General features: G+C 36.8%; 1 protein-coding gene across 1 annotated transcript; it reads left to right on the plus strand.

The window, feature by feature from the left end:
- Positions 1–750: 750 nt before the first annotated feature.
- Positions 751–21,495, plus strand: masp2 (mannan-binding lectin serine peptidase 2). The gene is made up of 11 exons (XM_017708174.2): positions 751–849; positions 1,827–2,043; positions 2,786–2,963; positions 5,588–5,719; positions 9,491–9,687; positions 14,245–14,392; positions 14,766–14,884; positions 14,970–15,048; positions 16,202–16,324; positions 16,434–16,508; positions 19,128–21,495. The coding sequence occupies exons 1-11, from the start codon at positions 839–841 to the stop codon at positions 19,904–19,906; spliced, it is 2,058 nt and encodes a 685-aa protein (XP_017563663.1). The 5' UTR covers positions 751–838; the 3' UTR covers positions 19,907–21,495.
- The last annotated feature ends 1,945 nt before the right edge of the window (positions 21,496–23,440 follow it).

The raw sequence follows: 23,440 nt of genomic DNA on the forward strand, positions 1-23,440 counted from the left end.
AGGAAATGGATATTTATTTGATTGCTGGCTGCATCGTCACCGCTAGATGCCATTAAATCTTACACACTGCACCTTTAAATATAGCAAATAATTTCTGTATAACTTAGAAAATTAACAAAACATGTTTACCATGATTTGACTAGGGGTGTTAAAATGTTTACATATCACTGTTTATCAGACTTCTAGGTAAATTGACAACAGCCTGTTTATTTGTAAGAGCTAAAAAGAGCTTGGAAAGTGCTCAGTACAACTGTTTATGGCACACAGTCCCACGCAAGTGTCACACAACGGGAAAATAACAAAAAATAAGTATAAATGTAGTATATGTGCTCTTTAAGTCTAAGAAAGCAAATCAAAACCTGTCAGTAATTTTTATCTTTCAGTTGGTCTAAAACAGTGAAATTAATCATTGACTAAAAAGAGGGAGCTTGGCTTAAAGAAATAAATACATGCTACACATGAGCACTTGCTGGCAATGTCTCATTTAGCATAAAAGCTGTTTATAATCAATAAACAGCTTACCAGAAAGCCAAATCTTCTTTTTGTGTAAATAATATGTCGTTGTTATATTGAACTGTGAGCCAGCAAAATGGTCACACAGCGAATTACGAATTGTAGATGCTGACACCATCTGTCCTGAAAAGTCCTGATTTAGGCTAACAACAGCTCCAATATTGTCAACAACTGGGAAAGTCCATGACTATGGGTCGTATTTACACAGTCTTAGTTACTGGACTGGTGGTTCAGTAACCTAGAGTCCACTTTAAGGTCATCAGTTAAGCTACACTGAATGTGAAGAAAAGTTTTGTTGTCTTCAAGGGATGTCCGACAGCTAAGAATGATGAAAAGGTAAGCAGCTGGTTTTAAAATGAAGTAAATAAATATATGCCTACATAGCTATACTTGTGTAAAAGTCATCAGGAATAAATGTAAAAAATGTAAAATGTAAAAAAAATGCAATCTTGCTTCTTTGTACCGTTTTGTTTTCTACATTTTTTACAGTACTAAATAAAAAGAATGCTGTAAAATGTAGAAAATAAAATGGTAAAAAGTGTGCAGGACAAAACCCCTTTATTAACAGTAAAAATATGTTTTCTCACTGAGGGTAAAAATCTGTGAAATTAAAGTCATTTCTCTGAAATAGTGCTTTTTACTGTAATTCAACCTGTTACTCTGACAGTATTTTACCAAAATAATAACAACCATTAAAATAAATTCAAATGTCTGAAATAAAGGTGATCAACTAATCAATTAATATTCTGTTTCGGTAAATTAACAACAGCAGAATAAAAATTCTGTATATGTTTGGTTTATTTACATGCATTCAACCTTTAAAAAACCATAAAATTTTGCAGTACTTTTACAGTAATAATACCATCAAATATAGCTGTACAAAGACACAGATTATACTGCTGACTTACTATTAGAACTTCAGCCACCTCAAAATATTAAGGTAACTTGGTTTCTTCATTGTTAAAGCTTAAATACTTTTTACAGTGTACACTGTACTTTTTACTAGCTTTTGTTCATTAATAGTAATTTTGTGATTTTAAATAATGAAAACATGGTTTACGTTGGCAGTAAAGATCAGGAATTTTTTTAAGATAGATAAATAGAGAACTGGTATTAAGCCAAAGTTTTCCTTCGTACCATAGAGGTTCACAGATGGTATATAACATTACCTTTTATGATAAGGTACTCCTTTAAGTGACCCCACATACAGACCTTTTGGTGTTTAAGGAGTTCATTTGATCAGTACCTAAAGATAGGTAGTGAAGCGATGTTCAGTTCTCTTAATTGTGTGTATCTTTCATGTCTGGTTACAGTGTGTCTGTGGCTGTACTCAGCCTGCTCCCACTGGCACTGAGTGTGGAATTAACAGGACTCTTCGGGAGCTTCACTTCACCCAACTTTCCAAATGTGTATCTTAATAAGCAGCACATTGTGTGGAACATCACAGGGCCAGTGGGACACAGACTTCGGCTCTACTTTACCCATTTCAGTCTGGAACCCTCTCTTCGCTGTGAATATGACTACTTAGAGGTAAGGCCTGAGCATGCCTCCAGTGCTGCTGCACATGTAATTGAAAATGGATATGATAAGTAGGATCTAGCCTACAAGCAGGGTTTCCTCCAATATCAATCTCTTTTGATCCCTATACCAGGAATTGCCAGTTTGACATTTGGTAGTAAGGCATTACCACCGTAGATGCTGCCTGTACCGTTTGCAATGTAATATGTTTTGGAATGGCGTAGGCGATTAAACTGTATTCAAGCTGGATTAGCATTATAAGGGGAAGACTGTAATTGAAATGGTTGTGCATAAGATCTGTGATTTTATTGTCTTTATGTGCCATGTTGTTATTTGTATGAGTGTGGAGCCTGTTGCTTAACACTGGTGTCAATCTACGTTATCTTTGCTACTTGACACATATACTTTATCCTGTATGAATCAGCCTGTTAAATCACTAATAGACTGCATTACACAACCTCCTCTGGTGAAACCAATCCAGATGGTGCAGTACTTTAGACGACATCTTGACAGTGCAAATGAAAGTCCTAATTATCCCTTTAATGAGGAATCTAATTGCATGGCTGCAGTGGAACCAAACTACTGCATGCAATCAAGATTTTTTATGTCATTAAAGTGAACAAATACATTTTAGTTTTAATGTGTGTTTTCTGAGTAGCTTATATCAGCCACATATAGCCGTAATCTGCCCTCTGTTTTGTTCCATGTTTTATGGGTCATCACTTGCCTGTCTTTCTCCCGTTGATGTTGATAGGTGTTCTCAGAGGGCAATGACACTGTTCGATTCTGTGGTGAGGATAAGAAAAATTATGAAGATTCCCCGAAGAACACCGTCCTCTACTCCTCCACAAACACAATGTCTGTCATCTTTAGATCAGATTACTCCAACGAGGGACGATACACCGGCTTCCAGGCTTTTTATGCCACAGAAGGTGAGGTGCATTATGAAGGCCTTACGTAGCATTGTCTAAATTAGTGTACTGTTGTTAAAATGTACCCAAATTAACCCATAACATTTCAGTATATTACTCCTGTGCCTTTTAAACTCATCACTATTGTAACATTTTGTACTTCTGAAATATTATTCTTATAGGAGATAAACATTCTAAACTTTATTGTGCAGTACTATGCAAAAGTCAGAGACCACCCTAGATGCATTTCATTAACGGTCAAAACAACTATTAAGTACAGCATATTTGTTTTTGTTTCTGAGTAGATTAGATATAAGACTATAGTGGACTATAGTCTTATACAGACTAGACTATAATCCATAAGGCACAAGGAAAGAGAAAGTCAAAGAAAGGTGGAAAAACATGAGTTTCTGAAACTGGAGTTAAAAAAAAGAAAAAGGAAAGAAAATGGGACTCCTCACCACCAAAAGTGTCACCCTCAGATAAACAGCACTTAAAGCTTTCATCTCTGAGAGACGGGACAGAATCAAGCTCCATTCTTGCTTCAGATCTAAAATCCACACGTGTTTCGGTCAATCCTTCCACAGTGAGAAGACAAATCAACACTATAGGAAAGGATGTGTAGCTGACAAGAAGCCCTAAAAGGATGTGTAGCTGACAAGAAGCCCTCACTGAGAAAAGAAAATAGACAAAAAGGAAGAAAATTTGGAAATCGGACAAAGAAGCTGCTGGAGTTCTATAATAATGAATGGACTACGCCCAGTCCATTTGTGTTAGTCCAGAGTCCAGACCTCAACATCACTGAATATGTTCAAGATTACTTGGATTGTGAGAAGCCGAAAATGCAACCAACTTTTAAGAATTTTGCAGAACCCTGCAGATTTTTTAAAAAACTGAAAGCAAGTCTTCTGAAATGAATGGATACTGTAATAAAGGCAGAGAGTGGAAACACTAAATGCAAAAAATAATACAACCCCAATTCCAATGAAGTTGGGATGTTGTGTAAAACATAAATAAAAACAGAATACGATGATTTGCAAATCCTTTTTAACCTATATTCAATTGAATACACTACAGAGACAAGATATTTAACATTCAAGCGGATAAACTTTATTGTTTTTTCAAATATTCACTCATTTTGAATTTGATGCCTGCAACACATTCCAAAGAAGTTGGGACAGGGACAACAAAAGACTGGGAAAGTTGAGGAATGCTCAAAAAATACCTGTTTGGAATATTCAACAGGTGAACAGGTTAATTGGAAACAGGTGAGTGTCATGATTGGGTATAAGGGAGCATCCCTGAAAGGGTCAGTCGGTCACAAGCAAGGTTGGGGCGAGATTCACCACTTTGTGAACAACTGCATGAGCAAATAGTCCAACAGTTTAAGAACAAAACCCCTCTGAAAAAATCTCTGCAAGTAAGCGGCAAGGCAGAAAACCAACATTGAATGCCATGACCTTCGATCCCTCAGGCGGTACTGCATTAAAAACCGACATCATTCTGTAACGGATATTATCACATGGGCTCAGGAACACTTCAGAAAACCATTGTCAGTGAACACAGTTCGTCGCTCCATATACAAGTGCAAGTTAAAACTCTGCCATGCAAAGCGAAAGTCATATATCAACAACACCCAGAAACGCCGCCGGCTTCTCTGGGCCTGAGCTCATCTGAGATGAACTGACGCAAAGTGGAAAAGTGTCCTGTGGTCTGACGAGTCCACATTTCAAATTGTTTTTGGAAATCATGGACGTCGTGTCCTCCAGGCCAAAGAGGAAAAGGACTGTCCGGATTGTTATCAGCGCAAAGTTTAAAAGCCAGCATCTCTGATGGTATGGGGGTGTGTTAGTGCCCATGGCATGGGTAACTTGCAGATCTGTGAAGGCACTATTAATGCTGAAAGGTACATACAGGTTTTGGAGCAACATATGCTGCCATCCAAGCAGCGTCTTTTTCAGGGACGTCCCTGCTTATTTCAGCAAGACAACGCCAAGCCACATTCTGCACGTGTTACAACAGCGTGGCTTCGTAGTAAAAGTGTGCGGGTACTAGACTAGCCTGCCTGCACCACCCAAAATGCTTCTTCTATAGTTAGTTATATTATACATAGTTATATAGTTAGGTCAAGCATGTAACAGTAGCAGAGGGCAAGGCTGTAACAGTAGAAGAACCCTGTCGAGACTATATAGAATCCTTTGCAAAAAAAAGAGTTCTATATTGAACCATCTACAGCATATTCTCCATCGATCTGAGAAACACTTTCACGATGAAAAGAACCTTTTAATCATGACAAAAGGGTTCTTTGAGTGTTCATGGTTGTATATAGAACCATTTTAAGTGTATGAAATACATATGGTCAGTTAATTGAGCAAAGGCCTTAAATTAAAGCTAAAAATGTGTTATCTTACATGTTGATTGCCACAAATGAAGAGCACTCTTACAATTTGAACAAACAGTAATTACTAACTATAGCAAATACAGTACAATTGATGTTTTCTTTTTTGATCTTATTTGTAACTCCAGTACCCCATTATTCTTATAAGCCTCTTTGCAGTACTCATTTGAGAGTGCATAGTGTGTAAGAGTGAAACTTTGCCAATGGGAGCTCTACTGCTAATTGCTCTCTTTCTCACTGTGCACAGACATCGACGAGTGCCTGATTACTGTGGATGGAGAGCCTGTGTGTGACCATTACTGCCACAATTACGTGGGGGGCTATTACTGCACTTGCAAACTGGGCTACCAGCTCCATGCCAACAAGAGGGACTGCACTGGTAAGGCTGCCATCACGAAAGCATGAAAGCCTGACCACAGTGTGTGTGGAGTTTCATTATCATTATTAATCCTGGAAGTTATCAGAAACGGCATATTATGTAACTAATGAATTATTGAAGATGTAATTATATTTGAATGTTATTTGTAGTAATACACAGACCACAGTACTATATTTGTAGAGCTCATAACATTCAGGTGTTATAGCAATAAACGCTTGAAAAAAAGAATGTCTTTGACTCATTATGTTTAAGTATCTGTCTTAGAAAGGCTTCGTTGTTGGTGCAGTTGTTAATTCTTCAGACTTGTGCAGTTTCCATAGCATTATTGATTATTTTGAACTTTGAGCTTTATTCCTTTCGTAAGCCACTCCACACTATTGTTGTCTTTCAAAAGCTGCCAATTAGTATTCCATAGGGGAATAGTGAAAATAACATTATCTTTAAATGCTAAACCACCCTGGTTAAAAGGAAGCTTACTTAAGTACATGAGTAGTGTGTATATATATATATATACACACACACACACACACACACACACACACACACACACACACACACACACACACACACACACACATCACTGTTGTCGGAACAAAACTTCATAAAACCTACTTTACTTTTAATGTAAGTTAAGTCAATCGAGCCAGATGTTTTTCCAATTCATTGTGGGACGTTTCTTTTTATCCATTCATCATTAAATTTGCTAAAAATAACAGGTATTTTCAAATTATTCCAAAAACTGAAAAATGTCAAATTTACACTTAAAATAAAATTTATTAAAGAAAAGTATATCAATACAAAATATGCTAAAATACTTCTGTGCCAAGTTACAGATAAAGCATTTTGTGTTACTTTAAACACAGAAAACAGACAAAAAATCTGTTAAAATGGGTAACGCAAGTAAATGTGATATGTAGCACAGCACTTTTTAGAGTGTAGGTATAGATTTTTTGTCTTAATAACTGCTTAAATTAAGTTAATTACATTGTTATTTTAGAAAAGCATTTGTAGGCATAGAAAATATATTTAAACATTTATTAAAAGACATTAAGTATATATTAGTTGTGTTTGGTTGTTTCTTACAAGCTTGACATTGTAACAATAATTATACAAGCATTTTCATAAAGCTTCTATATAGAACCATAAACAACACATTCTCCATCAATCTGAAGAACCATTTCACCATGCAATTCTTAAAAAAAGTTCTTCAAGGGTTCTTTAGTAAAGAACATGGCTCTATAAAAAAAAAACATGAACACTCAAAGAACCCTTTGCATGATTACAGGGTCCTTTGCATCATAATAATGTGCTGTAGATGGTTCTGTCTAGAACTTTTTTGAAACTGGTTCTATGCAGCACACAAAAAAGTTCAAGCTTGTAACAAAACAAGAACCCTTAAATCCTTTTCAAAAAGGTTTATAGAACCATTGCAAGTGCATTCTCGATCAATTTGAAATACCCATTCATGATGAGAAGAACACTTTAATCACACAAAGTGAGTGTTTATGGTTTTTATACAACTATTTTCCTTACTAAACAACCATTGAAGAACCATATTTGTAAAGATTGTATTTAAGCATGCAAATGCTTCCCTGAGTGTTCATGGTTCTATATAGAAGCAGTGTAAAAACCCTTAAAGAACCAACTTTTTAAGAGTGAACCATTTTGTGAATGACACATGAATTGAGAAACATCAATTCAAACCTCAGAAACACTTCAGTCTTTTTCAGTGTAATGATTAAAGGTTTTTCTTAGAACTATTAGAACTATTAGAACTTAGAACTATTATGAACTAGAAAATCAATGCTGTCGGAACAAAACCTTCTATCTCCAAAATGGTAACTTTACAGGAGAAGGAAAAAACATACTTTCCTTTTAATTTAAAACCTTTTTTCCAAGTCAGTTTGGGCCATTTGTGTTTGTCCATTCATCATGAAATTTACATGCAGTGTAAAGGCCAACAAACATTTTCAAATTATGTCTGAAGCTGAAAAAAAACTGACAAAAGTGATATGTTCTTCATGCTCACACATCTCTTGAACAGAGCTGTCCTTTGAGAAGTTCTTTAGGTTCTTCTCTGTGGTTCTACTGCATCACTACAATGGAACATTTTGTGCCTTGTGTCCGTGTTAAGACTGGAGAATAGTGTGACATGCTTGTCTATAACGTGACGCAGTGTAAAAGCACCATAAACGAGCAGTGAAGGCTGTGCAGGGCGGGACTGTGATTGTTAGTGTTTGTGGCTCTGTGGCAGCGCTGCCACTGTATGAAGCAGTTGATCTCTGTCAGTCTGAGTGAGACTGGGTTAATTACACTTGGTTCCTGGGGGAACAGCAGCACGGAGAGCCGTAGAAAATTGATACCTGTTTGCTGCTTTAATAGAGCAGTGATGGTAGGTAATTAATCACAATTACCAGCCCAGACATGCCTCTTAATTATTCTTTGCCAATAGGGAAGAAAGTGACATCATATCACGCAGAGGAACTGGGTCGATGACCTGCGTCCAAATCGCCCTAATTATATAAATTACCTAACCTCTGCTACCTTCTGTAGAGGCTCTCTATTTTTTTACATCTGTTACATCTGGTTCACTTGACAATGAATTGTAACAGTTTGTGAAAACAGAAACTGCTCATCATTCTATTGATTACAGCTTATGCTGTGGTCATTGATCAGTCTGATTAAAGACAATGAAGAAGAAATACCCACTGATGTCCACTGATTGTGTGATTGTGTATTTCGGATATGGATTGGGTATTCCAAACAAGCAGTGACTCCAAAGCCGTGACACAACTAGCCTACACATTTAAATAAGATGCTTCTTCAAGGGTTCTTTTGTAAAGAAAATGGTTCTATATTGAACCATGAACTCCCTAAGAAAATGTAGCATAATTAAATGGTTATTTGTATGGTGAAACGGTTTATTCAGCTTGATGGAGAATGTGTTGTTTATGGTTCTATATAGAAACTTTTTGAAAAGAGCACTAAAAAGGATTTTTATATTGTTATTGTTTTTGTTTTTATATTGTTATTGATTTTACTATTGTTATAAGCTTGACACTGTAAACGTTTTGATGCTAAAACATTTTTTTGGTCTGTACTTGGTTCAATATACATAGAGTTTGTATACTTCATTATGGGTACAGATTGTTATTGATAGATAAAAAGAACTTCATTAAAGCCACATTATTTCAAAAAGTTCATAAGGAAACTAGAACCAAAACTAAAATGTTTTAGTTTTACATCGCAGCAGCCCAACTACCTGCCAGGCCCCTCCCCACAAGACCCCTTTTGAGTATGTTACAGTCGAGAAGGCAACAATTACCAGGGCTTCCATAATGCCAACAACACAAACAGCTCTTATAACAGAGTTTTAATAACATTTGTTACACTCCTTATAACACAACACTTGTATTATGTTCACAGTTTTTAATGCATTACAAAAATGGCTATAAAGTCTAATGTATTTTGTAAATATTTAAAGCCATATTTATAGTGCCTTATAAATGCCTTATGACATGAACATGTTCATAGATTCTTACAGACTTGGTTTTCATAGAAAGTGTTATCAAGGTATTTCCTACAATCAAACATCTAAGCCAAGAACCATTTAAAATGTACAAGAATGTGTAAAGCACTTTGAGGCTTTGTAACTAAATTTATGAATAACAATAATAATGATAATAATAATAGTAGTAGGAGTACTAGTAGTAGTAGAAGTAATTTGAATTATTATAGTTGTAAAGTAAGTTTCTTTTCTCATTTCTGTAGTGCAGTGCAGTGGTCAGGTGCTGGTGAGGAGGTCAGGAGAGCTGACCAGCCCTGAGTATCCAGCTGCATACCCTAGAATGAGTCAGTGTGACTACACCATCAGCCTGCTGGAGGGCTTCCAAGTGAGCCTGGAATTTGAGGAGCCGTTTGACGTAGAGACTCATCCCGAGGTCTCCTGCCCTTATGACATCCTGAAGGTTGGTATTTTAACTGCCAGCAGGTATTGACAGCAATCAAACCAGGAAAGGAAAGAGGAAATTAAGCCTGAAATACCAAGCAAAGAACCTGCACTTCCATGTAAATGTACTTTTCCTGCTTTTTCATTTCTGTACAACAGAAATTACAGGGCTGATTTGGGGTCATCTTGCTTCTATAAGAAAAAAGTTGATAGTGTACTTGAATATTTTCTTTCCAGCTTTTGATCTTGATCAGACCTAAAGAGTGCAAATAATGTCATTGGCTATCCTCATACTGTTACTCAAAATCAGGTACAACACAGAAAATATGCCAGGTTTATTTAAATATAATAATATAATATATAATAAATTTGAATATATTATCATTATGTATTTTAAAAAAGGCCAAAGTCTTATCTCATAATGATTGATTGTAAAACAATGTCTCAGACAACACATTGTAACGTGGAGCGAGGTTGCGGACATATGTGCTGAATAAAGCGAGATTTATTAAGGGCAAATCCAAAATCAACTGGTCAAGACAGTCCAGGTTCATTCAGCCAACATGGATTGAATTGGGGGGCAGACATGTCAAACAAACAAGATTTCAAACAATGAACAATACCTCAAACACCAAACAATCAGCACGATCGAACATTACAAACAATACATAACAAACAAAGACCAGCCAAGACAAAGGGCAAACACGGGGCTTAAATACAACAGGGCCAACACACAGGTGGGAACAATCAGGGGCGGAGTCACTAAACAAGAGGACTGGACTATAAAACCAAAACAAAGAACTAAACCAAAAAACAACACAAACACCTGGACAGGACTGGGAGGGGCCAATCGTGACACACATTCATACGCATTTCGTTTAATAACCATCTGTGAGAGAGTTTTACAGTCATTATACGTCTTATACATTTAGACATCTGGTTCCTATCACCAGCACTGTGAACAATTCTGACTTGGTATGTTTCTCTAGAAAGGAACATTTCACATTAAATGACTCTGAGTGATTTATAGTTCACAATTTTGCAAATTAACTGAAACAAAACAAAAAAAATGAGGAAATTTCCCTTTAATGTTTATATACAATGTGAAGCTTTAACTGAAAAGCTCGTCCTGCACACAGACTGCACACAGCAAACTGCATTTAACATTGACAAAAACAGTCAGTCATCTACAGCAGTAACTGGATGTCCTGAGAGACATCATGTGGAATTAAGTAGATGTCTAAGTGTTTGGTAGGGAATATTGTTTTGAATTAAATCAAAGCATTAATTAGGTAAACTTTAGGCCCAACTGAGAGTCACAGGTTATTTGCAAAGAAGGTTTACAGAGTAATACAGAAAGCAATCAAAACATATTCATATTAAAATTAAAAAATGACAACAACAACAAAAAAGTGGCTGTACATTCCCAAAAAACCTGTCTAGCTTTACTGATGTGGGTATTGTATGAAATAAGTCTTTCATACTAATGCAGTGCTTTCCTATTACTTTGGAAAGAAACATGTTTTTTTTGCGCCTAAGTGAAGGGGGGCCATTTCTGTAAATAGACCAAGCAAATAGCAAACTATGCTGCTTTTTCAACTAAGCAAGAGCTAGTCAGTATATTGTGTTCATATACTGCTCACAAAGATGGGTGGATGGATGCCACATCCAGTAAACGTACTGAGTGATTAAAAACTGTAAACAATAGCGTGCTAATAGTTGTAGATGTATAAACAAAATGGCAGTGTATAGTAATGAGTAGAGAGAGGTATAATGTTCAGCTGATGCTCAGTGAGCCTGTCCTGTCAGTGGCTCAGTATACAATAATGTCCTGGCATACTGATGATGTGTTGTACAGAGCCATCACTGTTGGCATAAACAATCTCCTGTACCGTTCCCTACTACAGTGGAGCTGAATAAGTTGCTGCTGAAGGTGCTCCGCTGTCTGACCAGTAAGTCACGGAGGAGGTGTGATGTATCGTCCTGGATAGCAATGAGTTTATTAAATGACCTCCCTTCAACCACCACCTCAAAACCATCCAGTGAGCAGCCCATAAATTAGTAGATAAACTGTAAAATTGCAGTAAATGACATTGCTTTTGCATTAATTACTTTTGCTGAACCATTTTAACAATAAATAATAGTAAAACAACAACTTTATACTCAGTAGCCTGCAACTTACTGTAATTTACAAAAATCAGCATAAAACATTAAAAGTTTAAATAAGAACACAAAGTTTCTATTGAAATATTTGTGCCTTTTGAACTGTCACATCCCATAATGCTATTCAGTACAGCTCAATCTAAACCTCACGTTAATTTGCAATGTTATTATAGGACTTATGTTAAAATGAGTTTATTTCACAGTAAAATGATGAACACAGTTTTTTTCCTGTTAAACACAGTGAAAGCCAGGCAGTAATTAACAGTGTATGTGGTATTTATATCCTGATATTAAACATCATAATTTACATCAAGGTTCTTTAGACAACAGCTACATAAACAAGTGCATAATCATGGTTCTTTCTGGCCTCTGCAAAAGGCTGAAATTAATGCACATCATTTTAGCACACCTGATATAGCTAGTTCAAACATTCGAGCTGTAAACAGAGCTATTGAGCAAGTGTTTATTGTGATTGAGCATTGCTCTGAACGTGCTAACCAAACATCATTAAGTGACACATCTGATGAGTCACATTCTGTTGATGTATGGTATGACGAATTCCTGGCATTCTCTTTGAGAGTGATTGAACTACGTATTAAATGTGCTCTGACAAATTAATTGTCACCAGATTGATTGTATAGTTCTGACTGTAGTCTGTTGTGGCTCCTCACCCACTCCTTTGTTTTTTAGAGAATGAAACGCATATCATTGCTGTCATATCAAACCTCTATTTTTGTCTTCTTTTTATTTTTTCATCATTTGAAAACACTATGTGTCCTTTATATTGACAGTTGGTTGAACAGAAATAGTACATTTACTTGGAAGAAAATTTTGTTACATTAATGTACTTTAAAATTAACAACTTTTTTTTCCTTTCCCTGTACAGGTACTACTTCTATCTAAGGTTTAATGTGTCACTGTGCTACGTTATGTTATTAATCAGAATTAATTCAGTGAAAGACAGGCTCAGTACTAAATACACTGTACTAAGTGTATTTATCAGCATATTCCATTATAATACATAAAAATTACAATATTTAGAATATATATTGATAAGACAGATGGGACAAACTCTGCTGTTGTAATTTTTATTGATTTCACACCGTTCCTCTCTGTTATTGTTGGCTGTTTTCCTCATTTATCTGGTGTTTCATGAAAAACTTCTCAACATTTTTTTGACTCTCAGCACCTCCCATTATCCTACTGCCCTCTCAGTAAATAAGCAAGCAATTTTTCAAGCAAATTTGACTGTAAAGCATGTAGCTATGTAATTTTCAGGTAATGATGTACATAACTAGCCACAAAATGCATGAGTCCAGTACAACACTGATGCTAAGCTTTTCACTCATGAACATGTCCACTGCTGCAGAGTCTGTTCTGTTTCATTATCCAACAAAGTAATCCTTAATAACACTGAGATTAATAATTGGCTTAACACATTTTCATCAGTCTACTCAGGCTTTAGCAAGTTCTTTAATGTTTGTAAAAAAATCTTCTTCTTCTTCTCACTGTGTGCTGATTTTAAATTAGTTAATCAACAAACATATTTCTTTTAAAGATAGTATGTATTTTTTGAATTTAGTGGGTAAGTATTAAAGTGTTCTCCAAAAAATGTACACAGTAAGTGTATTCTGAACACTTCTGTTCCATTACACCCCAAACTTGTTTATAACACTGCCCTTCAGCCAGGCTTCCTTCTCCCTCTCCTCTTTAAAACAAACTCATGTTCATCAGCCATGACACTGCCCATTAGAGTACTCCCTAAAACCCACCAATCAATGAGCTGACGGCCCATGAATAAGCAATATATGCTCTCTCATGCCTCCTAAACCTGCCTGTCTATGTTACTCCCAAAGGACGTCTTGACAAGCTCACCCCTGTATTTATTGACAAGTCAAATAGTCACATTCTACACTTAAAGGTTTGTAAATGGTTATTGGATTGTGTGTCTGATTCTAATATGATTCTGATTCTAATTATAATTGGTACCCTGTACATAATGTGGAAGTTCTTTAGACTTTATAAACGTTCTTTGCAATTGTACATCTCATGTACAAAAAATATCCCTACAGACTTCTTATAAAAACTGGAAGCAAATATCCTGAAAAAAGTACATGTATTAAAGAGTGGATGTGCTAAATACAGAAAATTTTGACGTTATTTTTGTTAAGGCTTATGTATAATTTTCTGTTAAATGTATGTTTTCTGCTTTTTTTAAACAACAAAAAAAAAAGAATAACTCATACCTTTTTCTGAAAATAAAAAAACCAAAGGGTGGTCTTTGCCTTTTGTACAGTACTATAGGTCATATGTAAAATAGTTAAGGAGTGTACGTTTAAGAATGGTGCCGAAGATGTATTGATCTAAGAGAGTACCAACTAAAAAGGTCTCTTGCTTTGTCTCTGATCTCAAGGTCACTGCAGGTTCAAGGGAGTATGGCCCGTTCTGTGGAACCAAACCACCGGCCAGAATCGAAACTGGCACTCACAAAGTGCATGTGACGTTCCACTCAGATGGCTCCGGAAAAAACAGAGGCTGGAAGATAAAGTACTCCAGCAGAGGTACGGCCTTCAAGCTATTGGGGAGTTAATGAGATCTGAGAGATTAACACTTTCAATATTCTTCACAGTATCTTCATCAGCTCCAGCAGGTGTGCTCCTGAATTTTACTGACAGTAAGGGTTTAGTGTTAAAAAGAGCCTCTCAGTGATGAGTGGCCTGTACCCAGCAAAAAGAAACTCGTTTTACGTCTGTCTTGTGCATTAAGTATTCAAATTTGATGTCCACAAAGAGATTTTAGGCATGATACATTCAAGCACACATCAGTTTGATGGAGAAAGTTAATGGTCTGGCTTCCTCTGCGCATATCTGTATGTATACTACCATTACCAGCACTGTTTGACGACTTAATGTTCATTGTTTCTCTCTCTCGCAGCCAAACCTTGCCCAAATCCGGTGGCTCCTCTTAATGGCCATATTCACCCCCGGCAGGAACAGTACATCTTAACAGACACTTTCAACGTTACTTGTGACCTTGGTTATGAGTTAACTCTGGTAAATGACTTGCGTCTTACTTCTGAATGGGTAAATGAATCCTCTTGTGGGCTGTGGGGGCTTAAAGTGTCTGTTCTATCTACAGGGAGAAGAAAGCTTGCCTTCCTATCAAGCCATGTGCCTGAAGGATGGATTCTGGGATGGTCCAATGCCCATTTGTACAAGTAAGTCGCTTCAATCCAAACAGGCATGAACTGTACATAATTGTCAATGGAGGTTTATTGAAAGAATGATCATTTATAGACCGTAAAGCTTGCCCTGTAAAATAGACAGGGAATAAACCAGCAGTTTCAAACGGCCAGATATGAAATGGACTGTTGCATCTAAAAATAATAGCACTGTTATGACAAAATCTAAGAAATGGTAGGTTTATAGGAGAATGAAAAAACTTGTGAAAAACATTTAAATGGGGAATTTTAAAATGTCTGCAGAATTCATTGGTTGAGATGTAAACAAAGTCATTCAAAGTGGTTTAATGTGAAATGGTTCATTGCATTATAGAAACAGTTACTAACTCAGATTTCTTTTTAGTGGTAATGTGAATAAGGAGCTGTGTCATCTACAATGCATATCTAGCCATTTTAATTACTATCAGAAATGACCTGCGAACCCCTATGTGAGCAAAAGTTTGTATACCTTCAGTCAAATAATATTTTGTTGATTTTCTAAGTGAAGATGGCTCACACATCCTCTACAGGCAACAACCTTAAAAACATGGCACTTTTCAGCAAATTTCGAAGCATAATTTATATTTATTTGCTAAATTCGGGGAAATAAGAAACATTCTGTATGACAGACGCCATATGACTTTTTCAAAAGCCACATTTTAAGGTTTCTTTTTCCCCCAATGTGTTAAATTTAACAAATAAACAGTAATTGTGCATTAGAATGTACAGATGTGTGTCCACTGTAGAGTATAACTTCTAGCTATCATAAAACAGTGTCTCAGATATCAGGCGCTGGCTCCTATCAACGTAAATTTCTCTAGAATGGTACATATCAAAAGAAAGACCTCTCTGAATGACTTACATGTGAATCATTTAATTATTCACAAATTTTGAAAAATCTGTGAAATTTTCTTTAATGTTTTTCTTGTAAAGGGTTTATTCTGGACATCATTTCTATCGGCACAGTCACTATAGGAAGCTCACACGATGTAAAAGGCAGCTGGCATGTTCAAGTGATGCAAAAGAAAACAAAATAGAAAGGTTATGAGGTTCTGCTATGATGAGATTTAGATGCAACATTTCATTCAGAAGCATATTCATTTATTGGTGCCCTATAGAAGTTCAATAACTGTTACATTTGAATTTGCAGTCATTGACTGTGGAGACCCTGATGAGATTTACAAAGGAAGTGTTGAATTCACTAAAACCACGTATAAATCTCAGATCAAGTACAGCTGCGAAGAATACTACTACATGAAGACGAGCATGACAGGTGAGAGATTATTCTAAAAACATTCTGTTAAACATAATGCACAACATGTAACTTACAGATCGACTATATTTGTGTATATTTAGTAGCTGAATTCTTTCTGTCTTTTCAGGAGTCTATACTTGCGCTCATGACGGCTACTGGAGAGACACGTTGGGTGGACGGAAGCTTCCTGAGTGTACACCTGGTGAGTAAACTTATATCAGCCCAGATAGCAAGCATATATCGGTCTGCTGGCTTGATAAGGACAGCACCCTGCTGACTGTAGACCACTGCTAGCCTATCTTTTGACCACCCAGATTACGGCCCTGCACACAAGGTCTAACTAGTTTTTAATTGTGTCAAACTGATTTTAAATGCACTTAATCTTTTACTTTGGAAAATAAACTAAAACAAACATCACAGACAAAAAATCACAAAAGAATGAATGACTACGTCTATTTTAAAATGATTTTGTTGAAAAATTTGGTGCCATTTTTTTCTGCTTAGAGTGTTAGACAAAATGTGGGCTGCCCGGAAAAACACTGAGCAAAAAGCCAGTGGGCCCCCAGTTTGCCTTCAGCGGGGCCAACTGTGTCCCACCATCCTTTTGCTTAAGAACTACAGCATAGCAGTTGTGACTGGCAGCTGAAGGTTCCACAATTCATACCTGTCTTTTGTCTTTTATATAAAAGTCTGCTAAAGGGTCATGCAGCTTTTGAAATATTCTCACATCAAATAATATTGTTTGACCGTTTGCTAAATACTGAAAGGCATGCCTTCCAGTCACCACGTCCTCTAAGTGTTATTTCCTTTTGTTACATATCTTCAGGCAGATATAGGGTCAGAGAAACTTTATCTGAGTTACTAATCATTTGCCCAGAACTTTTCTTTCATTTTAGGAAGCAGAAGGATGTATTTCACAAAAAAGCAAAGAAAACCTACCTGTATGTTTTCTTTACAGCAAATGGTTTTTGGGCAGTACAACGCTAGCATTACTGCTGCTGAGTGCTAATCGGTTGGTGAGCAGAGCAGCTCATTGGCTATTTGTGCAAACTGATGTCATAAATGTATATTAGGTCCAGTTTCAAACAAAGAGACATTTGACTGCTCAGGGTAAATGCTTGTGGCTAAAATGTTATCAAGATACAATCCAGATACATGAAGTGACCAGGTGTAAACGGGGTCAAAGTGAAAGTTTTTGCTATAGTCAATCGTAATCCTGGTGCTCTCCGTGTCTTTTCTAAACATCAACGTTTTCAAAACAACGTTTTTCTCCTTTAATATGTGCTTAGTAGCCACTGTCTTTCATTATATCGCTCAAGCTTTCAGGTTTGTATAATTGAGTTAGCATCGCTGTAATTGTACTTTGAATATGAAGCTCTAGATATTCAAATATGCACCTGAGGGATCTGTAAAAGCGAGACCTGAAACTTTGACAGCATAGAAGATGGCTGTTTCCAAAGCTGAATAGAAAATGTTACCTACTCGAGTTAAAAGTCAGTCATTCTTGTCAACTGTGATCTGCGTCATCAAAGGTAAGTTATAAATAAAAAGAAGCCTAAAGATTTCCATGCCTGTTGTGGCAGTATACTTCAACTAGACTGCTTGACAGTTTGGGTTTTTAGTGTTGCTGATTTTTCCGTCATTGTGCACATTTCAGCTCTCTGATAGTAATTTGTGTCATCTTCATTAGGGTTATTATTTATCGTGTCAGAGGCGGACGTGCACTTGATTGGGAAATGTTGCTAGTTTTTAGGTTTATGTTAAGCTGTGTTCTCATTAATGTGTGCATAAACTTACCCCTGTTTTGTCTCAGTTAGAGAAAAAAATCTGCACTTATAGTGTTGAAGTATGCTGCTGTTGTGGTGCTGCATAGGCCTTCTTTAACTTGGTGTGATGTCATAACAAAATCACTGACCACCCTTGAAAGTTATGGGGCCCATAACTTGCTCAGGGGCTCATAACTTGATGTTTCGGCCTGTAAATAACAAACTATGTTAAGATCAGCTAAGATAACTGAATTAGCTTTTCTTAAGTTAGCTTTTGACAGTTATCTGGATAAATCGGATGAAACAGGAATGAAACACGACTGCTAACTTATGCAATTAAACAGCATTCATTCTATGTACTGAACCAAGTACTTGTACTTATGTCATTATTTATTAAATTAATTAAATGGTGCTTGTATATAAGATGAGTTCTTAGCATCTAACATTGCTCTGAGTAGCTTTATAATTAGCGTATCTGAAGGGCCAGCTTTCTTAGCTCAAACCTCCTCCTTGTTAGACTGGAAAACCTGCTGCTTTAATGTTGAAAGTTGAACAATTTCCCTGGTTTGATTAATGTAAACATGGATCCTTTTTAATTTAGCCCATAATCACATTGTCATTTCTCAAACTGCCTTACAGTGTGCTTCTAAGTGTTCCTTTGTTTACAAGAGAACTATGGATGCTACTAGGTAGGCTGAGCTAAAAGTTTAATGGACATAGTAACAGTGACTTTTTTTGTGCTTGGAATTTTGCAAACGGTCAATTGGACGAAGGAGATTTATAGATTTAAGAAAAAAGAGTGTTTTAATGGGCCAATGCTAGTACATTGATGAGCATAAAATAAAAAGATAAATTGTGCACAAATGATTTAGTTATGGGCTACAATTTCTCATTAGTTTGAATGGGATTTTTGCAAATGTCTTTTAAAGCTTGTCCAACCTGTCAATGCTAAGAAAGAACGTGCAGGTGAAGTGAATTTTATAACAAGTAGAGCTGGGCAACTATACAGTGCTGTGAATGCCTTTACAGTAACTTGTGTCTGTTTTGTCTTGAAGTCTGCGGGAAGCCTCAAGGGAGACTATCCAGGGTGATTGGAGGTGAGAATGTAGAGAAGAATGAGATCCCCTGGCAGGTGATGGTTCTGAAAGGAGGCCATTTACAGGGTGGTGGGGCCTTGCTCAATGACGACTGGGTCCTGACTGCTGCTCATGTCCTGCAAGGCTATGGAGAAGTGTCAAACCTGGGTGTGAAGATGGGCCTCGTCAAACGGCAAGATCCCCAGGCAACGCTGGGTTTTCCTAAGGAGGTCTTTGTGCACCCAGATTACCATCACGATGGAGTGAATTTCAACAATGATATTGCTCTGATCAAACTATATCATAAAGTAGCCATAAATGCAGCCGTCATGCCCGTGTGTTTGCCAGGAAAGGACAAGCGATTCCTTCTGAAGGCCGATGACCATGGTACAGTGAGTGGATGGGGTGTTTGGCAGAAGGAGGGAAGAGGTGGTTCTCCTCATCTGAAGTTTGCAGAAATACCTGTTGTTGACTTTGACATATGCAAGGCTAAGTATGACTCTATAGTGTCAGATAAAGGAAAGCTGGTGGTAACAGAGAATATGGTATGTGCAGGTGTGACCGAGGGGGGTGTGGATTCTTGTCAGGGAGACAGCGGAGGACCCTATGTGTTTCTGGACAACCAGAGTCGTAGTTGGTACATTGGTGGCATCGTCTCTTGGGGTTATAGATGTGCTGAAGCGGGCTATTATGGGATATACACCAAAGTGACCAATTACCTCCCTTGGATTGAGAAGACTATGTCACAAAACAGCTAAGGGTTCTGTGTAGTACCAAAAAAGGTTATTTGACCTACAAATAGATTGATGCTACATAGAATCAATTTAAAAAGTTTTTAAATAACCTTTACAACAGGTTTTTTTTATTAAAGAGAGGAACTGTTTAACCATACTACTAACCATCTGAAAATTTCAGCATTCTTTAAGTTGTCATGTATAACTTGAGGTTTTTTTTATGCATTTAAACGTGAATGTTAAGATTCTCACTTAATTACAAAATACTTTGTTGTATCGCAAATGAAAAACACATTTAAGTCTTTTGTATTACAGAAATTTGGCTGTCCTATCTGTCCCATTGGTTGAATGCTATCACAGCCATTATCAGACAGACAAGTGAATGAACGCCAGGATCATCATTTGGAAACGATTACTGCTGTAGAGTGATTTAGCATAAGCAAGAGCCACTTGTCGCATTTTGAGAGAGCTCAGAAACCCTGGCCTTAATGCAGAGGTGTTTTAAAAATGAAATGAGCTTCTTCAGTCTCCCAGCCTCAGCATTATGATTTACAGTCATTTACCTCTTATGCATTATGCATCTGTTACCAAAGTTGCCACCGTTGCCTCCATCAGTGCGGCCATTCAGGCCTCTTGACTCAGGCGTAATAGCCTCTTCAGTTGTGTTTCAGAGTCTCAATCAGTTTCATCTCCATTTATACAGCCTGTGGGTCTATATCATGAGTTTAACAGTGCAGGAGAAAAACATCTTCTACAGACTTTCTGCAAATGTCAGAGTAATAACTTAAAGGGAAATGATTAATAACGGGTGATTTTTCTTTGGTTATCTTCAGTTTGTACATGTCTGTAAACTGCATTCAGCACAGCATTATAAGTTTCAGTTACTCAGACATATTACATACATCCATATTACATTATTGAAAAAAACAGTTAAATTATAGAAGTTTGGAAAGAAGGCCCAGGTGTTTAAAGGGTTAATCAACAATAGAACAAGACACTATGACTCTGCTGAGGTCTGACATATGGCAGCAGTTATGCTTTGTTGGAGGTGGGGAGTAGATAACTCACAGTTGATTTGTTTGATTTGTCAGGAAATCAGTGATGTGCAGGCCAGCATGGTCTCAGTATCAGCGTCCAGTGAGCATGGCCATGCTCGAGTGTGGACACTGACCCAAAGCACTGACATTATACTGACATTCACAGAGAAAGGAGAAGAACACCTGTTTGGAATGATTCTTAAAATAAACCTTGTTTGTTCCATAGAACAGTGAAAGACTGCATGAAAACCAGAGTTTTATTTCACAGTGAGGGTTCAGGTTGGAGTGTGGCACAAAGTAGTGCTCTGTCCATTATATTTGTAATCACCTGACTGTTCTGACCATTAATTGAATAAGCTGAGTTTTTTAAGACCATACAGCACAAATAGATTTAAATGAACAATAATGTTTTAAAAAAACATGCATTTCAAAGATTGTGAAATACAATACTGGACAAAAATAAAGGGGCCTTAAAGGGGAAATGTGGCCTAAATCTAGCATTTTTGGTTATTTGTAATGTGTTATAATATTCTGTAGGCCAGATTTACATCCTTCTGCCTCATTGTTTTGACAGAATTTACAATTTTATATTGTTTTTGTGTTTTTTTTTTTTATCCTTCAGTTTCTCTCACTACAGTACATCAGCATGCATGTCATACATCCATTGGGAATCCCCCCAACGATGATGAAGAAATCAGTGTAAAAGCCAATAACTATAGATGTGATATTTGTCTTCTTTGCAGTAAGTTTAGGATACCCTCGTCTGTCTGCCACAAAGAGCTTGTAGTTTTTCGAATGTCAAATGTTACCCTCACCTTCAAGATACATCATCAGAAGGATGTCTTCCTAATGTTTAAACTGGAAAAAAACATCTTTAGAGAATATTCCGGCACCTCTGATGGAGACGAGTAACTATGTAACAGAAGTAGCAATGGCTACATTTCTACATTTTAGCTGGTGCGTAACTTTAGAGACTTCATGAAAAATTAATGTATTCAATACTGCCATCTAGCAAAAATTCATACAAATGGAAGTATATATCTCATTGTAAGAGAGACCTGTAGGAGAATTTAAAACAACGTGAGCTGCCAAATAATCATCGTGAAGATGTATTTTTGATGTATTGTTGATTTGTTTTTAAATCAAGTAATCATGTCAGCTTCAGCACAGAGTAGAACTCTTAATCAGAGGATTATAAGCCCGCAGCCAGTACCAGGGTTTTTGATTTACAGGTTATAGCACAGAGGCTCAGCCAGCTATTAAAGGCCTCATGACAGGAAGACTTATGCAACAGGAACTATGCACACTATGAGCTCCATTACAGAGACCCTTAGCTGTGACAGTGCATATAGAGCACCCATATATCGAATTCTTAATCAATGTAACCCCATGCTGCAGTTAACCAACCCTAGTGTCTCATAAAAGAAATAGAATATTATAGAGCCCATAGCATGTAAAATCATTTTCCTCACCTTTTAAATCAAAGAGTTCAATATAGTATGTAAAAACAGTAAAAGTTTTAAAGATTCACTCCCCAGTCTATACAGTTTGTATTTGGAACCTAACATGCAAAAGCAGCCTATTTTCTGTTCACTGCTTTTGTGATGCTTACCTGTATCTACCTATTCATAATAAAGCAGTTTAGCCCTGCCCATTGACATTGAAGTTATGAAGAGTTTTTCACCTCAAACTAATTTTTGAATGTGGCACAATACCAGGCAGCCAGTCAGAACAGAGGTCATTTACATACGTCAGTCTTGAAGGTACAGAAATAAAAACAGTCATTTTAATTTTAAGGCATAGACTTTTAATGAACATTGTGTTGTGACCAAAATAGTCATTGTTGATTCAAAATATGGCAAAATTGCAACAGCAAAAAAGACATTGAATCTTTATTCAAAAATAATTATAAATAAAATTCAATTGTTTTTAGTAGGTTTTTAAATACAGCCTATTTGCTTGAACTAGACACCAGGCATTTCTTTTCATGTAACCACTGGCTCAAAGATTGTTGTTGGGGTCGGAGCACACATTATGTTGCAGTGCATGCTGGGGACTGTAGTGCATCTCAAGGTGAAACAAGCTAATAATAATGGAAAATTAAAACAATTTTTTGGGCCAAAAGGATTGTGCCATGGGCCTGACTCAGTCTGGGAGCCTTGTGTTTGATACAGAAGTGTGAAATGTAAAAATGTGTGTTTCTGGTATATATTTAGAAATAATACCTATGCACAATGTAGAATATTGGCCCTTTAACATTAGCACGGCTTCTATGCATGTTCTGGCATCACAAGCAACATTGAAGCATTGAATAGGTTCAGTGAGGACTTTTCTAGTTGTGTTTTTTAAGTGGACCAGTCAGAGGTCCCATGCTCATTACTTTGTAAGGCGGGACGATGTCGTCAGGTGTGAGCTCACTGCTTTTAACAAGACTGTTCCGCTGAACAAGCGCAGGTTTCCACAAATAAATTTGTCCTTCATTACAGACACAGTGTATGGAGGCTGTTAGCAGCCTGGTAGC

This window comes from Pygocentrus nattereri, chromosome 9 (assembly GCF_015220715.1).
Source record: "Pygocentrus nattereri isolate fPygNat1 chromosome 9, fPygNat1.pri, whole genome shotgun sequence".
Lineage (NCBI taxonomy): Eukaryota > Metazoa > Chordata > Actinopteri > Characiformes > Serrasalmidae > Pygocentrus > Pygocentrus nattereri.

Excerpts from the sequence above, each read along its gene's own strand:
- masp2 (XM_017708174.2), top strand. Across the intron at positions 14,885-14,969 it reads TTGGTTATGAGTTAACTCTG|GGAGAAGAAAGCTTGCCTTC; the intron begins GTAAATGACTTG and ends TTCTATCTACAG. Across the intron at positions 16,509-19,127 it reads GCTTCCTGAGTGTACACCTG|TCTGCGGGAAGCCTCAAGGG; the intron begins GTGAGTAAACTT and ends TTTGTCTTGAAG.